This window comes from Galeopterus variegatus, unplaced genomic scaffold (assembly GCF_000696425.1).
Source record: "Galeopterus variegatus unplaced genomic scaffold, G_variegatus-3.0.2 Scaffold1337, whole genome shotgun sequence".
NCBI lineage: Eukaryota > Metazoa > Chordata > Mammalia > Dermoptera > Cynocephalidae > Galeopterus > Galeopterus variegatus.
In genome coordinates, this window is record NW_007727448.1 from 301,007 (window position 1) to 314,268 (window position 13,262).

At 44.3% G+C, this 13,262-nt stretch overlaps 1 protein-coding gene across 2 annotated transcripts in view; it reads right to left on the reverse strand.

The window, feature by feature from the left end:
* LOC103593392 (unconventional myosin-XVIIIb-like) overlaps nucleotides 1-13,262 on the reverse strand; it is a 145,007-nt gene that overhangs the window by 31,423 nt on the left and 100,322 nt on the right. For both annotated transcript variants that reach the window (XM_008576355.1, XM_008576354.1), the window contains exon 14: nucleotides 4,408-4,538. In XM_008576355.1, the coding sequence (XP_008574577.1) occupies nucleotides 4,408-4,538 (131 nt within the window). The remainder of the gene's footprint in view (nucleotides 1-4,407; nucleotides 4,539-13,262) is intronic.

Here is a 13,262-nt window from a genome sequence, read left to right on the forward strand (position 1 = left end):
ATCACCTACTGTGTGGGCGGAGACAAGTTCCTCACCTTCTTTATGCTCCAGTTCTCTCATCTGTAAACTGGAAATAATAATGGTAGGAACCTCACAGACTTGTAGGGACAATGCATGCCAGGGTAGCATGGTACCTGGCACAAAGTAAGTCCTCAAGAAAGTATGCCTATTATTACAACTATCATTATTTCCTGTAATGCCACAGTAGATATAGAAGTGTGGAGCCCTGACTCCCTGTGCACCTCATTAGCTGGGCATCTGGGCTAGAAACATGCTCAGAAGTCTGGGTGGTCTGTGCACCATCATTTAAACACATGCTATCTTGCACTAGGGTCCTGCATGGTTTTAAATTGGACTGTGGCATCGATCCTCTTAGATTAATGGAGAAATGCTTTAAGCTGTTCTCCAAGGCCTGAAGCATGCTCATTACTCATGGGGGCAAACTAGGAGGTAAGAGTGTTGTAGGAAAAGAGCTACTGGCAGTTCCAAAGTCTGTCTTACTTACTGTGTAGCGGGAAACTATAGTCTGGCCAGAGCCTGGGACCACAGTGAGTAAATTAACTCATAGGTATGTCATAATTGGCAGCCACGATCTTTGGTTAGACCCAGATTTTCCTACTTGTCCTACTGCAGCTTAATTTTAGCCAGATTATAACAGGATGTATGTTGGAAAATGTCCAACTTACACTCAACTCAGCAATAGAGGACTCTTTTCCAGAACATTCTTCTGACATGGAGTCAGATGGAATTGATGCACTTTCAGCGGACCCAGGGGTCAGAGGTCATCCATTGACCTCTCCACACTCCACCCAAATGCACAGCCAAGACAACAGACAGAGCAGCTGCTGACTCTGGGCCAGGAATAGATGGGGCTCTCGGTCAGCTGATGCATCCCTCCCTCTATGAGTAATGAGTGTGCTTCAGGCCTGGGGGACCAGCTTAAAGCATTTCTCCATTAATCTAAGAAGGTTGACACCACGATCCATGTTACCATGCAGGGCCCTAGTGCAGGAGAGCACATGTTTAAATGCATCCTCCTAGGCTACCTGTCTTTCTGAGCACGTACCCACGTTCCCAGCCTGGAAGTGTTACACTCAGATCTAATTCCCAACATGGGGAAATAGGACTTTCCGTAATTTGAACAAGTCTCTCAAAGAACCTGACCCACAGCTGAAGCATCTCCCCTCTGTCTTTCTCTCTCTCCCTCTCTCTCTCTCTCTCTCTCTCTCCTGGGGTTGGTTTGAATCCCAATTGAGAGCTCAGTTTGGAGAAGTACCTCAGACCAATGCCTCAGGCTCCAATCCGAGCCTCTTACCTCAGGTGATAAGAAAATTAGGAGCTGAGAGCAGCATGACAAAAAGACAGGTTGGCCCTGGGGCGAGAGCCAGGGGTTCTGCTCTGGATGGTGGATTTACAGCCTAGCAACACATATGCTTCTTTTTATTGTTGCCAATTTTATGTAACCAATTTAATTGCACTGTGATCCGAGAACATTTTTGTACAATGTTAATTCTTTGAAATGCATTGAGACTTCTTTGCTGCCATTTTTCCCCCAATCTCCCCATTCCTTTGATATTATTGAAATCTATGCTGCTTCATTCTCAAATCCAAGTTACAGGGCAGTGAGTTAGGACAGAGGACCGCTGAGCATTAGGAAATGCTTCCTAAGAACCAACAGAACATGCCAGTAAGGGTCCATGCTTGGTTTAACACTCGCCTGTCGCTGTCCTGAAATTCTTAATAAATTTTTTTAACAAGGAACCCCACATTTTTACATCACACTGGACCTCACAAATGATGTAGCCAATTCTGCCTGGGGTTCTCAGGCACTTTGAGAAACTGCGGGTCTCGGTGGGTTTCCATGGGCTATTTCCAGAGGAGTAGAAGGAGGATGGTCTTCTTTCACTTTCTAGAACATGCATCCCTCTGTCCTTACTCATTTTTCTCCAGATATTCCCATGGCTGGCTCCTTCTCATTTAGGTCTTAATTACAATGCCTTCCTCTCAGACAGGCTGTGCTATGTACCCCGCTATATACCACAGCACCACTTCTCTGTCTTCGTAACTCCGATCATACGCTCATGTTTTTTTTGTCAGCCTGTTCACTTTATCCATGAACACACACTCACACACACACACACACACACACACCCTCCACCAGAATGCAGGTTCCATAAAGGCAGGACAATTCCCGGGCTTTTCTCCCTCTCTGTTCCTCCGAAACTCAACAAACCTGGGCTCCAGGTACAGTTCCCAACATTAACTTCTGCCTGACTTCAGAAAAATTATTCAGTCTCTCTTTATCTGTAATATGGAGAATAAAGATAACAAGAAGCAAGTGGAATAACACAAGCACCTAACACAGTGTCTGGCATGGAATAGGTGTGTGCTAAGAATTTGCCAAATGAATGAATGATTGTGTTGACGATGTGCAGACCCCTGCAAGCATAGTCCAAAGTACAGTGCTTAGGAGTCATATTTTTTCACTTACTTCTTATTACTAACCCATCTTAGAGGTGAAGAGACCGAGGCTCAGAGAGGTTGAATAACTTGCTGAAGGTCATGCAGAAATTTGCCATTGGATCCCTAACTGAAAATCAGGCTTGTTGAAATGCAGAGCCTATGCCCTCCCCAATTCTTCCCTCACTTTCACTTGCAATAGTCCTACACACTGCATGGGGCTTGTCCAGCACAAGGTATGTTTCTTTACACCTAGTGCTCTCCAGTCATTTCACACCTCACAGGAACCCTGAAATGCAGGCGGGTCCCTTCCAGCTTTAGGAACTGTGAGTCAGGTGCTGTGTGGAAACTAGAGATTCAGGGAAGGAAAATGCATCAGAAGCTCAACAGGAAGAAAGATTTAAGGCCCTAGAGACAGAAGATCATGAAAATGCCCACAGAAATCTAGGGTTCATATTGGATTCCTGAGCACCCAGGGTCTGGAGCTCAGAAAAGGTGGATCAGAACAGAGGATGAGCATGAGTCTTGTTACCTGGATCAGTGACAGATAAAGGTGTCTCCTGTTAGAATGAGGGTGAGGACAGGGTCCCTTTAAGGCCAGAGAAGATCTCCACCAAGCAGAGACTGGAGTCATGTCTGTGACTCTGCGACCTCACCACTAGGCTCTCCTTTCCCAGGTGAGAAGTCTGTTTCTTACCTTTCCTTTCACCTCTCTAGCTTGCCATCCACACTTCTGAGTATGGACCCTCTGCCTCTTTCCAACCTTGTTATTTAAAAAAAGATTTACTGTTTATTAGAAAAGCGATCTCTTGCTGTGCAAGTGAAAATGGTTCAAAAAGTTTGCTTATGGACCGAAGATACTACTATCTACAGCCATTCATCCCCATTATAATTAATGCAAAAGCTTTCGTGTTTCTATGAATGGAACAGCCAGCCCAAGCATCCAGAAAGTAACATTGACAAAGGGAGTTTGTACTTAGAGACCTAAGTTCTATCATGACACTAACAAAACTGGAGAAGAAGGGGGTGGTGGGAGGGGGAGGGAGAAGGGAGAAAGGTGGGGATCCTAAATGCAATCATGAGTCGGGAAGCAGCTACAACATCAGTATTTGCTGTTTCACCAGCAGTTTGGCAGCTGTGAAAATTAGCAGGGAATGGTGAAAATCCTTGAAGTGTGCATGCATGGAAGCCACCTTTGCACAAACTAAAGAAATTTTTTAGATAAAGCCCTTTATTTAGAAGCAAGAACATGGGGTTTTAGATTCCACTGGGTCTCTGTTTTGTGGCTGCTGAGCATGAACATTTTTATGGGAGAGGTTGAGGTTACAAATCTCCGAGCGAGAAAAGGGAACTCTCCCACATTGCTGGTGGGAATGTAAATTGGTACAGCTACTGTGGAAAACAGTACAGAGGTTTCTCAGAGAACTAAAAATAAGTCTGCTCTACAACCCAGCTATCCCACTACTGGGTATATACCCTAAGGAGGTGAAATCAATGTATCAGAAAGACACCTGCACTCCCATGTTCATCACAAAGCTGTTCACAATAGCCAAGAGATGGAATCCACCCAAATGCCCATCAATGGATGGTTCATCCCAATATTATCATATATCCCCTTTATTATTATATTCATTTTACAAATGAAGGAATGAGGCCAAGATTGGACATGGAACTTGCTCAAGATCACACACTGGAGATCATTTTCTAGTCCCATTATCTTGCCAAAGGCTTGGCAAGCCAGGCCAAGCAGTTTCAGCTGTAATAAGGTAACATTAGCAGGGCAGCATCCTGTCCTCCTTACTTAAGCAAGCCAGTTATCCCTCCACCCTCTAAACCCCGTTGGGTCCCCCAGCAGATGTGGCACCCAGATCAGCTAAAATCCCATAGAGCTCCCCAGGGTGCAGCCCACCTGCTGTGCCCAGCCCCACCTAGCCCCTTACAGGTTACCTCTCTGTATCACTGTCACTGGATGCCACCTCTTCCAAGGCCGCCTGCAGGTCAGCAATCCGCCGGATGGATGTCTCCAGGTCTGTCTGGAGGGTTTGCCTCACTGCTGCAAGCTCCTCCACGTACTTCTCCTGGAGACAGAGACCACATGTTGACCTTGGGCAAGAACCCCATGTACCCATGAGTTCACTGGGGAGGAGACACACCCAGGGATGAGCCTGGTGTTCACTAAGCACCTATTATGTGATGGATACTCCATGAGGGGCTCTCTCTGCAGATGGGCTGGTCATAGAGGAGGGAATGGACTCTTGGGGCCATCCAAGGATGCAGAACTTGTCCTCCATTGCAGGGCATGTGGAACCCAGTATGTCTGACGCAGGGCCATGCTGCCTGACGCACAGTGGGTGCTTAGCCCCTCTTGGATAAATGAATAAATGTAAAAACCAAGAACAGTTATGGACGCTGGTTTTGGAAGCTGAGCCCTAGGAATGGATCTGGTGCAGGAGGTTAGGAAAGGGCAGAACAAGAGAGGCTTTCCTTCAGCTCTGTCATCTAGATGTCCCCATCTTTCTGTCCTCAATGGCAGCAAAGGCAATGATGGAAAACCCAGCAAGGCTCCCTTATGAGTAGGCAAACTGGCACTTACGGAGCACTTTCCATGGCAAGCCCTGTGTTGTGTTTTACACTCATGAACGTCACCTCACAAGCCTGGCAAGTGAGTTCCTATTATTGTTCCCATTTTGCAGATGAGAAACTGAGGCCTTGAGAAGTGAAGACTGAATCGCTGTGCTGGAACTTGAGCTCAGTGCTTCTGACTCCCTTCTCTGTGCAGTGCTCATTCTCAGTGCTCAGTACTCTACGTCACCTCACAAGCCTGGCAAGTGAGTTCCTATTATTGTTCCCATTTTGCAGATGAGTAACTGAGGCCTTGAGAAGTGAAGACTGAATCGCTGTGCTGGAAATTGAGCTCAGTGCTTCTGACTCCCTTCTCTGTGCAGTGCTCATTCTCAGTGCTCAGTACTCTCTGGTACTGCCCTAATCAGACTTTGTCCAGAGTCCGGAAAATCTTTGACTTCCATTTGCAGCCGATTTCACACATCCCTACCCTTAACTCAATGATCGTCAACTGAGGGTGATTTCACCCCCTAGGGGACATTTGACAACGTCTGGAGACATTTTTGGTTGTCATGACTTGAGGGGACATGACAGGCATCTAGTGGACAGAGGCCAGGGACGTTGCTCAGCACCCTACAAGGCACAGGGCAGTCCCCACCACAAAGAATGATCTGGTCCCAAATGTCAATAGTGCTGAGTCTGCGTCTGGAGACATTTTTGGTTGTCATGACTTGAGGGGACATGACAGGCATCTAGTGGACAGAGGCCAGGGACGTTGCTCAGCACCCTACAATGCACAGGGCAGTCCCCACCACAAAGAATGATCTGGTCCCAAATGTCAATAGTGCTGAGTCTGAAATCCTGGGTTAAACCCAGAATCCTACCTTCTGGGAGTTAATCCTACAGGGGATAAATCAAAAGGCAGAGCAAAGCTCTGCACCCAAGGATGCTTGGAGCAGTGCTTTTGATGACACGAAGAAGCTGGAAGCTGCCTCATCACCCAGCAATTGGGAATGGTTAGGGAAATCACAGCATGTCACTTTGATGCTATTAGACAGACATTAACATTAGAAATAAGGATTGTTGAAGAAGCTGGAAGCTGCCTCATCACCCAGCAATTGGGAATGGTTAGAGAAATCACAGCATGTCACTTTGATGCTATTAGACAGACATTAACATTAGAAATAAGGATTGTGGCAGCGTGGAATGCATCTGTGAAATAATGTGCAGCAAACGGAATGAAACAGGAGTACCATACCCAAATCTATGCAAATAACACACACATCTGGAAAAACACTTGGAGAGTTGGGAATATTTATGAATGGGGGTGAATATATGAGATTTTTCTAGGAGTACCATACTCAAATCTATGCAAATAACACACACATTTGGAAAAACACTTGGAGAGTTGGGAATATTTATGAATGGGGGTGAATATATGAGATTTTTCTTTTAAGCTGTTCTAATTATGTAAAGTTTGGTTTTAGACCGTTTAAAGAAATACACATATACCAACTGATGAGAGTGCGGAGGGGGGAAACATCAGGATTTAGGGTCACATCTAAGTGCAATTCCCAGCTTCCCATCAAACTCACAAGTTGTGTGACCATGAACAGCTCACAGTCCCTCTCTGAGCCTGGGATCATTTTTCTTTATCTTGCACATGAGGTTGAGACCAGTGAGGTCACTCAGAGCAAGTAAAGAGCAGAGCCAGGGTTGGAATCCTGGTCTTCCTGGCTCCCAGTCCAGTGGTCTTTCTGGGGCCATGTGTGTATACCCTAAAGGAAGCCAACAAGGACCATGACGTGCCCCCATTGTAGGGACACGCTTAGCTCCCCTTGGCAGATCAGCTTGTTCACTCACATTATTGCAAGTGTGTGCCTTTCAAATGCTTTTGAATCTTTTCTGATTTAAGAGCGAGAGAGAGAGAGACAGACAGACAGACAGACAGACAGACAGAGACAGAAGCAGCAGCCGATTACCAAGCAAGCCTAGGGGCCAAACTGAGCTGATGAGAGAGGGGGTGCGTGGAGAGAGGTGGAGGTGCTGAGAGGGGCTGGCAGTACATTTCAGTTGATTGAAGCTGCCAGCTTTGAAATGCCCATCTCAGTCCCAACAAGGTGAGAGACAATCTGAGGCAGGGGCCCCCAGGCTGGAGGCCAGCGGGCTGTCAGAGGAAATAAAGGACAGAACGGAGGTGCTCACTACAGGATGCCAGCATGTCAGTTCATAAACACATCTAGAAAAATGGCTAGGTACAAAATCCCAGCAGCTTATGGGAGCATTTGCCCAAGCTCAACTCTTCCCTAGTGGGCTGGGATGATGGTGTCATTGGGAATCAACAAGCTTCTCCCAGGATATGTAGTACCTGTGTCTTTGGAAGACACAGGCAGAGAATTCTGGATTTCTGCCTTAGATCCTAGCAGAAGCCAACACATCAGGGCCATTGTAGGCATGTGGTAACTACATTGGACCCCACAAACATTGGTTGAATGAATGTCTATTTTAGAGATGAGGAAACTGAGCACCAGAGCAGCAAAATGACCTGTCTGAGGTCATGCAGCTGGGAGACCACAAAGCTGAGATGGGCATCTAGGTTTTGGGTTTTCCAGTGAGAACTCTTTAGACCACATATGCTGAGACATGAGAAATGAGCACAGATGTCCCTTCCCAGTTTAACTTGGGTGAACCTTGCCCAGGTGTCATGACACTTGCAAGAGTGTCATGCAGGAGCAGCAAGCATCTAAAATCTAAACCTTTGGGGAGCCTCCTGGTGGGAGGAAGAAAGGGATAGAGGCAGGCAGTCTCAGGCGTGGGTGGATCTGGGCTGGGACTAAGCAGGTGGGCAGAGGAAATGGGGTCCTGAAATGAGTCATATGCATAATATCATGAAAGTGAAAGTAGGCTCTGGAGCTGGGAAGCCCATGTTCAAATCCCAGCTCTGCTGCTCACTGGCTGTGTGATCTTCAGCAAGTTACTTAACCTCTCTGATTCTTAGTTGTCTCATCTGTAAAATGGGGGTAGTAACAGACCCTCCTTCACAGGACTGTTATAAGCTTGGCAGAGTGGAAGGGCTTAACCAATGGTGGCATTTTTATTATTTAATTCTTGAAGGAGAATAAGGAGCCTCAGAAAGGGTGATATTGTTCCAATGTCACTGAGGAGACTTGCCAAGGTCACATAGCAAATAAGGAGATTGGAATTCAGGACTCTGGCTCCAAAGCTATTTTGCTATCCTGTGTAGAAAAGACATGAACAGAAAATAAAGACAGCATAGAAGATAAGTTATCTAGACAGAGTAAAAAAGTTGAGAACAAAAAAGCCACAGATAGACAAGGGTACGTGAACTAAGGATAGGGTTCAGAGGCCTGCCACTACCCCTACCCTTCACTGTGACCCCTTTGCCCTCTGCATCCCATCCGCCATCTGCTGGGGACATGCATTAGCCTCAGCAGGAACACCCCAAGCAGAGAGATTTGGGAAATTCAGTGTCTGTGTAATCAGCAATCAGCAAATCTTTCCTGCTTCACGCAAAAGCCAAATGGAGCCTGCTGATTGCAGAGACTGAGTTGTTAGGCTAAGTGAATGCTGTGCTGCAGCCTCCCAGGGCAGACAAAGCAAAGCCCCAGACAAGGCTCCTTGAGAGACATGGAGGGAATGCACCAGGAGAAGGGGACTCAGGGGAACCCTGCTCAGGCCTGGGAGTCAGGCCTTTTTCCACCCTGCACGGAACATGTGCATCTGACTAGTGATGCTTGGGATTGGCTCACTGCTGCTCTATGGAAACGGGGCTGTGTTTTGAGGATATATATGAGCTTGGTCTTCTGTGTTGGCAGCTTTCCTTAGAGACTTGGAGCATGGAGAAGATTGGGGGTAAGGGATAATTAGGATATAAAACTATTTAGATGGTTAGATGTATTTACAGCGGAAACCCATTAAGAGGGGCCTTCAAATAGTTCATGGAAGGATTCATATTATCTTATAATTCAAGTTTTCCACTAACTTTTTGAAGTACCCCTGGATACCATATGCCTACAGTAACCTAAAACTACAATACAGTAATATACACACTGTAATAGACACACAACATATATATGTCCCAGAATATTTTATATATTCGTAGACTATTCGTTCATACTTATATTTATTTAATAAACATTTATTGGGTACCTTCTATGTGCTGACTAATCTAGGCATGGGTATTATGGATAAAGTCCTCACATCCATGGAGCTTACATTCTTGCAAGGACCTAATCTATCTGTATTGCCAGTGTCTGGAACATAGAAGGCACTCAATATGTGTTTTGGGATGGAATAAATGACATTATCATATGACTATTAGTTGTGAATGAAGAAAAGACAAGCCTATTACATGCACCTATTATATGCTGTAGATTCTGGCAATGTGATACCCTGTGTTCCTGAAGCCACTACCAGGGAAGACCCTCACCATAAGTGTTCCCTGGACTTTGGACTTCCCAGCCTCCAAAACTGTAAGCAATAAATTTTGTTTTCTTATATATTACCCAGTTCCAGGTACTTTTGTTATAAGCAACAGAAACAGCCTAATATAGCATACATAATGTACACCACGTACACAGACATAAAGACAATAATATGTAATATGTCTATAAAATTCATACTTGCATTACCTAGCATTGCTTGAGAGAATCATGATCCCTTGTTAAACTCTCAGGCTACTCCCCCTGGAGCATACTGCATAGAGTTGCCCACATGGGAAGCAGTTCATACGATAATTAATGTCAGCAATTAAAATCATCTCCTCTTGTGATGGTCAATTAGAGGCTAATATTTAAAACTGTTGTTTGTTGTTTGTTTTCTCTGCCCAGAGCATCTCAGTCTTCAGAGGACCTTTTCCTGTCTTCAAACACACAAGACTCTCATACATCAGTGTCTGCAGCTCTGGAGGTTGCCTGCTGAACCCTTTGGGGTGTCTCCTAAAAGTTAATTTAACTCCAAAGTTAATTTAACATGTGCTATGTATTTTATACTATAAATCAGACTACCTCAAAACACTCTCAAAACTTGATGAAAGTTCATCTTGTTTTTTTCTGATGTAGTAAACATAAATAAAAACATGTTAGTACCAGAGCCTGGCACTAAAAACAATTTTACACATTCACATATGCTATTGTAAATATATAAAAATACATATATGTGCAAATGCATGTGCACATGTGTATATATAGATATAAACACAAATATTCCCAGTGTCTGACACATAGATTACTTAACAAATATTAAGTACATATATGAGTCTGCATGATCAGCAATTGGCAAACCTTTCCTGCTTGAACTTGAAAACCAAATGGATTTGAATTTCACGTGTGCCATGCAGCTTATACTATAGAAAAGACTATCCCAAAACACCCCTAAAACTTGATGAAAATATCTCAAGTATTTTTATACACTTAATAAATGTTTAGTAAGTTTTGGACCTACTTAATAAATATTTGTTGAATTAATTAATTGACAAATATATTTATTTATATTTCTCACATGCACAGGCACTATGATAAATATTTAAAATATCTTACCTCACTTAATCTCTATAAGAACTCTCAGAGTCAAGTTTCTATAAACTCATAAAAAGTTACTTGAGAATATTACAACCATCTAGTGGCAATGGTTATTATCTCTGTGTGGTGAGATAGGAGGTGATTTTTAATGTTCCTTTTTACACTTCTCCAGATTTTATGCAAAGAGTATGAATTAATTTTATTATCAGAAATTGAAAAATATAGAACTTTATTCCTCTCTGACACTCCAGTGAGTGATGCCCCCTCTGTCTGCTCAGTGCTGAAAGGAAGTCTTGGCAGCCTCATCATCCCCATTTTACAGAGAGCAGGCCGAGGCTCAGAGAGGTTGTCAATTTCCCTAGAGGGACATAACCAAGAAATGATCTGGAGCTGAGCCCAGGTCTCCTGACTTCAGCCTACAGCTCAGTCACCCTTTGCCTCTAATTGCTCCCGCTTCATCCGAGGATATCTATGTCTCTGGAAGTAAAGGAGTCTTTCTAGAAAGAAAGGTTATGAGGAACTGCCATTGCTTCATTCAATTTGTCCAAGCATCACTTGTCTGGGACAAATGAGGCTGTGAGGAAAGATAAAAGCCCTGTGAATTGTGTTCTGGTTAGAGCTCCAAGGCCACACTGGCTATGGAGTGGAAATCAGCAGACCGTGTTTAGCCCTATTTTAGGAAAAGAAAGAGTTGGGGTGGCCCTTGGAAAACCCAAAAGTATGCATCAAATTCTCTTATTTAAGATGGAGAAGGAGCTGAATCTCCTGTAGGGAAAAGGACTGGGTAGAGCATGGTCATCACTATAATGGTCTTTTCTTCATAATCATCCTGCAAATTCACTGTTATATTCTATTGTTATGATGTGATAATAGACACAGAGAGACTAATCAAAGGGCTCGAAGTCACACACTAGAAAATGGCAGACAGATTCAGGCTGAGGCCTTCACATTTCTAAAGAGTCAATGTATTAGTCCATTTCTGTTGCTTATAACACAATACCTGGAACTAGGTGATTTGAAATGAAATGAAACTGAAATACAGTTTCAGAGGCTAGGAAGCCCAAAGTCCAGGGAACACATCTGGTAAAGGCCTGTTGATGGTGTCGGTGACACAGGGGTCTCACATGGCAGAATGGCAGGGCAGAAAGAGAGAGACTAACCTCCTCATTCACTCTCCTTTTAAAGCCACCAGAACCACTCCCTTTATTCCAAGAATGGATCAATCCATTCACCAGGGTACAGTCCTCACAATCTAATCACCTCTTCAAGGCTTCAACTTTCAATTAACATAATAGTATTTCACACCCTCAATGGTTATAGTGGGGTTTAAGTTTTGGGGGGATATTCAGTCCAAGGCAATCAGCAAATAGCTAGCAACTCTTCCTGACCTTGTCTGCACCCACAACAAGCATGTCTAATTAATCACTGCACAGACCCCAGCAACCAGGGGCTAGCATCCATTCTCTGGAGCACTAAGCCAAGCACTTCATCCCTGTTTTTCATCTGCCAGCATCAACCAGAACTCCCACCTCTGCCACACTTTTAACAATCTCAATCTTTCTGGAAATGCTTTTTGGATCCTTAAGGAAGACACTTATGTAATTAATTGGTTGGTTTTGGGGGGAGGTTACTTCTTGAAAATTGGTAAGTGCTCCATGGAACTGAGTAAAGCTGAAACTAATCACACTCACAGAGAGACTCTGGTGGGTGGGGAGGGGGAGAAATGTAAACTGCTGACAACGTGGCAAGTAGCAGGAGCTTGCCACGAACCCTAGCAGCTACGAGGAGTTTGAAGAGTTACTAATCCTTCCTTACTTTCAGTTCCTCATCTGTTTCCAATGACAGTGTTATTCCCTGACAAAAGGTTGCTGCAAGGGACAAATAAAGAAATGTAAAATTGCATCCACTTGGTATCCTTAACTCAGCGGCATGTGCCTGGTGCACAGCAAGTGCTCCCATTCCCTTCTAAGTAGAGATTCAGAAAATATGAAGGCTACAGGTATTGTAGAGTGAGGGTAATCTCGTTTTCTAGAAAATGAAGTCTAAGAATACCTGGTGCACAGCAAATGCTCCCATTCCCTTCTAAGTAGAGATTCAGAAAATACGAAGGCTACAGGTATTGTAGAGTGAGGGTAATCTCGTTTTCTAGAAAATGAAGTCTAAGAATGTGTTACCTTTTTGTGGAAGCTGGAACGATTTTACACGATGCCTTAAGGGAGCCTGTATCAGTTAGAAAAATAGAAATCACTCTAGGCTGTTCAACCTAAGGATTTAATATGGGGAATTGGCTATCCAGATGATGGAAAAGTTAGAAAACCAGGAGAGTTTAGCAAGCAGGAAGGCTCTGCCAATCTAAGACTGGAAGGAAAAAGCTAAGAAGTTGAGCCATCCCAAGGGAGGTGAAACCTCAACAGTGCTGCCCGGTGAAAGCTGGCTTCATGGAGGAGAGGAGTCCCTGAAGGGATCTGGAATTAAAAGGAGGCACAGCTGCTTCCAGATGCGCTGAGGCAGTGCCAGAGAGGTAAAAATATCTTGGCTTCTCTCCCCCTTACGTCCTTCAATTCTCCATCATTGCCTTTTATTGGCTGAACCTACCAGAAGGCAAGGAAACCAGGAACTGCAATTACACGGCAGAGCAGAGAAGGGGTAAGAATGAATCTGAGAGTAAACAGGCAAATGACAGGTACAGAGCACAAAAGC